This window comes from Danio rerio, chromosome 6 (assembly GCF_052040795.2).
Source record: "Danio rerio strain M-AB ecotype USA chromosome 6, GRCz13ab, whole genome shotgun sequence".
Lineage (NCBI taxonomy): Eukaryota > Metazoa > Chordata > Actinopteri > Cypriniformes > Danionidae > Danio > Danio rerio.
In genome coordinates, this window is record NC_141026.1 from 60020001 (window position 1) to 60022500 (window position 2500).

At 45.8% G+C, this 2500-nt stretch overlaps 2 protein-coding genes across 10 annotated transcripts in view; both read right to left on the bottom strand.

Moving 5' to 3' along the window:
- tox2 (TOX high mobility group box family member 2) overlaps positions 1-2500 on the bottom strand; it is a 267858-nt gene that overhangs the window by 125556 nt on the left and 139802 nt on the right. For all 8 annotated transcript variants that reach the window (NM_212908.1, XM_087255349.1, XM_087255346.1 and 5 more), the window contains 1 exon segment: positions 368-427. In NM_212908.1, coding sequence (NP_998073.1) covers positions 368-412 — 45 coding nt within the window. In that variant the 5' untranslated portion in view covers positions 413-427.
- The window catches only part of LOC147843705 (uncharacterized), a 999056-nt gene that overhangs the window by 66162 nt on the left and 930394 nt on the right, over positions 1-2500 (bottom strand). The window lies entirely within an intron of this gene.

Here is a 2500-nt window from a genome sequence, read left to right on the forward strand (position 1 = left end):
CTAAGCTAAGCTAAAGTATTTGGATGCTGTCTTTATTATGCAAGCTGAGACTGCATATCTCAGAGATGCAATATCAGACAGGATGCACTCATCAATGAGGTTGGTGACATCACTGTGAGGGGCGGGGTTAAGGGAGGGTTAGGAGAGCCCATTCAAAAGCATTACATGCAGCTCAGATTACAACTGCACTGTCCCTCTCGGAGACAGACTGAATGGATTCAAAATGATACTGTAAGGGCGCATCACAGTACGCTATCCGAACCGATTCATTTGAGAAGTGTGAGTGCTCTGAATCAGGTTCAGTTGGCCGGTTGAGATGCATGTATATGAGTGCGCTATTGTCTGATATAGTGTGCTGTAGTCTCACCTGAGTCGGGGAGAGGAACTCTTGGTTGTTCTCACTCATGTACATGTTGTCACCATCAAACTGCAGAAGAGAAGAAGAAGAGAAGATGAGTTTGATTGGTCAGATGGCTGAGATAAAGGACAGTCATTTGCATATAGGACAGAGCGCGAAAAGAGAAACAACAACAGTCAAAACCATCAGAGAGACACAGAAGATTGCAGCCTACACCCTACATCAGGTGTCCCTGCAGGGTTTAGCTCCAACTTGCCTCAATACACCTGCCTGGGTATTTCAAATATACCTAGTAAGACCTTGATTAGTTCGTTCAGGTGTGTTTGAATAGGGTTGGAGCTAAAATCTGCAGGACACTGGACCTCCAGAAAGTTTGGTGACCACTGCCCTACATAGACAGCACTCTAGGGCACTTCTAATGTTCCTCTTATTTTACTTGTTAAATCAACCCAAGCTCATTCTGGAAATGTGATTTACGTGGCTGGAGGTACGTATGGCCGTGTTTTGTTTTTTTATCGAGCGAACGCTGCATGGCGGTGTGACGCTGCTCCTTCTCTTCGTGCTCGCCTCCGTGTGGAGGGCTTTCCCGCTGCAACCAGTTCGTCCACTTAGCTCGCAGTGTTACGTCAGGGGAGCGGAGGCACGGAGGAGGAGGAGCCGGCCTCGGGTACGACCGGGATCGGGTCCGGAGAAGAGCAGTTCCAGAAATCAGGTAAGATGAAAAATATAATCCAAAAAATAAGGGCGAGAACGCGGCGAGATCCGAAAACGCGGTCAAAATCGGACAAGGGCTTTTGCTTGTTTTTTTCTGGACGGCTTTTGCAAATCGTCGCTTGGGTTTAGGGAAGGAGGAGGAAGAGGAGGGTGGCCGGGTCGGCCGATTGGCCGGCCACCCAGTTGATCGTTCAGTCGTTCAGCCAGTCAGTCGGACGGACGGTCGCTCCACAGCGGCCTCCGGAGGCTTTTCACCTTTTTCGGCCTCTTGCGGATCCGCAAAAACTGCTCGAATACGTACCTCCCGGGACATATTTCGCGGCCTGCAGAAACATCCGCAGGGCTACGTTTCCACAATGAGCCTGGGTTGGGTTTAATTGTACTGCAGAACTCTAAAACTGTATTATTAATATATTTATTTTATATATGAAATGTCATAAATGTGTTGATATACTGAAATCAATCAGAACAATCATTGATAATAATAATCCTGCACATCATTTTACAGAACATGTGAATTTAACATGGGTTAAGTGAGGTAACCGCTGGGTTAAAGTCAGGGTCAGGGGCGGGTTTAGGGTTAGCACCTAGTTATAACCCCGGTTATGTAATGACTATGAGCAGTACTGTAGACCGTATGAAGATGTGGAACAGCAGTGTAGAATAAAGAGCTGCAAAACCTACTTTCCTTGTTAAAGTTTCAAAATGAATCAAGAATATGCTCAAACCTTTGAACTGAAATGATTCAGATTAGATGCACAGAGAGTCTGAACAACAACAATCATTCAATCATTCATTCATTCACCTCCAGCTTAGTCCCTTTATTCACCAGGGGTCACCGCAGTGGAATGAACCGCCAACTATTCCAGGATATGTTTTACACAGTGGATGCCCTTCTGACTGCAATCCAGTAAACACCCATACACACTCATACACTACAGCCAATTTAGTTCATCAATTCCCCTATAGCACATGTTTGGACTGTGGGGGAAACCGAAGCACCTGGAGGAAACCCAACTGACCCAGCTGACCCACAGCTGACCCACTCACACACACACGCAAATACACACACACACACACACACACACACACACACACACACATATTAATCATAGACATATAGAACCTTCAGTCATACACAAACTTACACACACAAGCACGCACACACATAGGCACATGCACAAATGCACTCATGCAATCACACACACATAGACACATACAGTATTCTCTCTCATACACACACACACACACACACACACACACACACACAGACACACACACACACACAGACACAAACACACACATATTAATCATAGACATATAGAACCTTCAGTCATACACAAACTTACACACACAAGCACACACACACAGGCATGTGCACACAAATGCACTCATGCAATCACACACACACAGACACAAATATATACA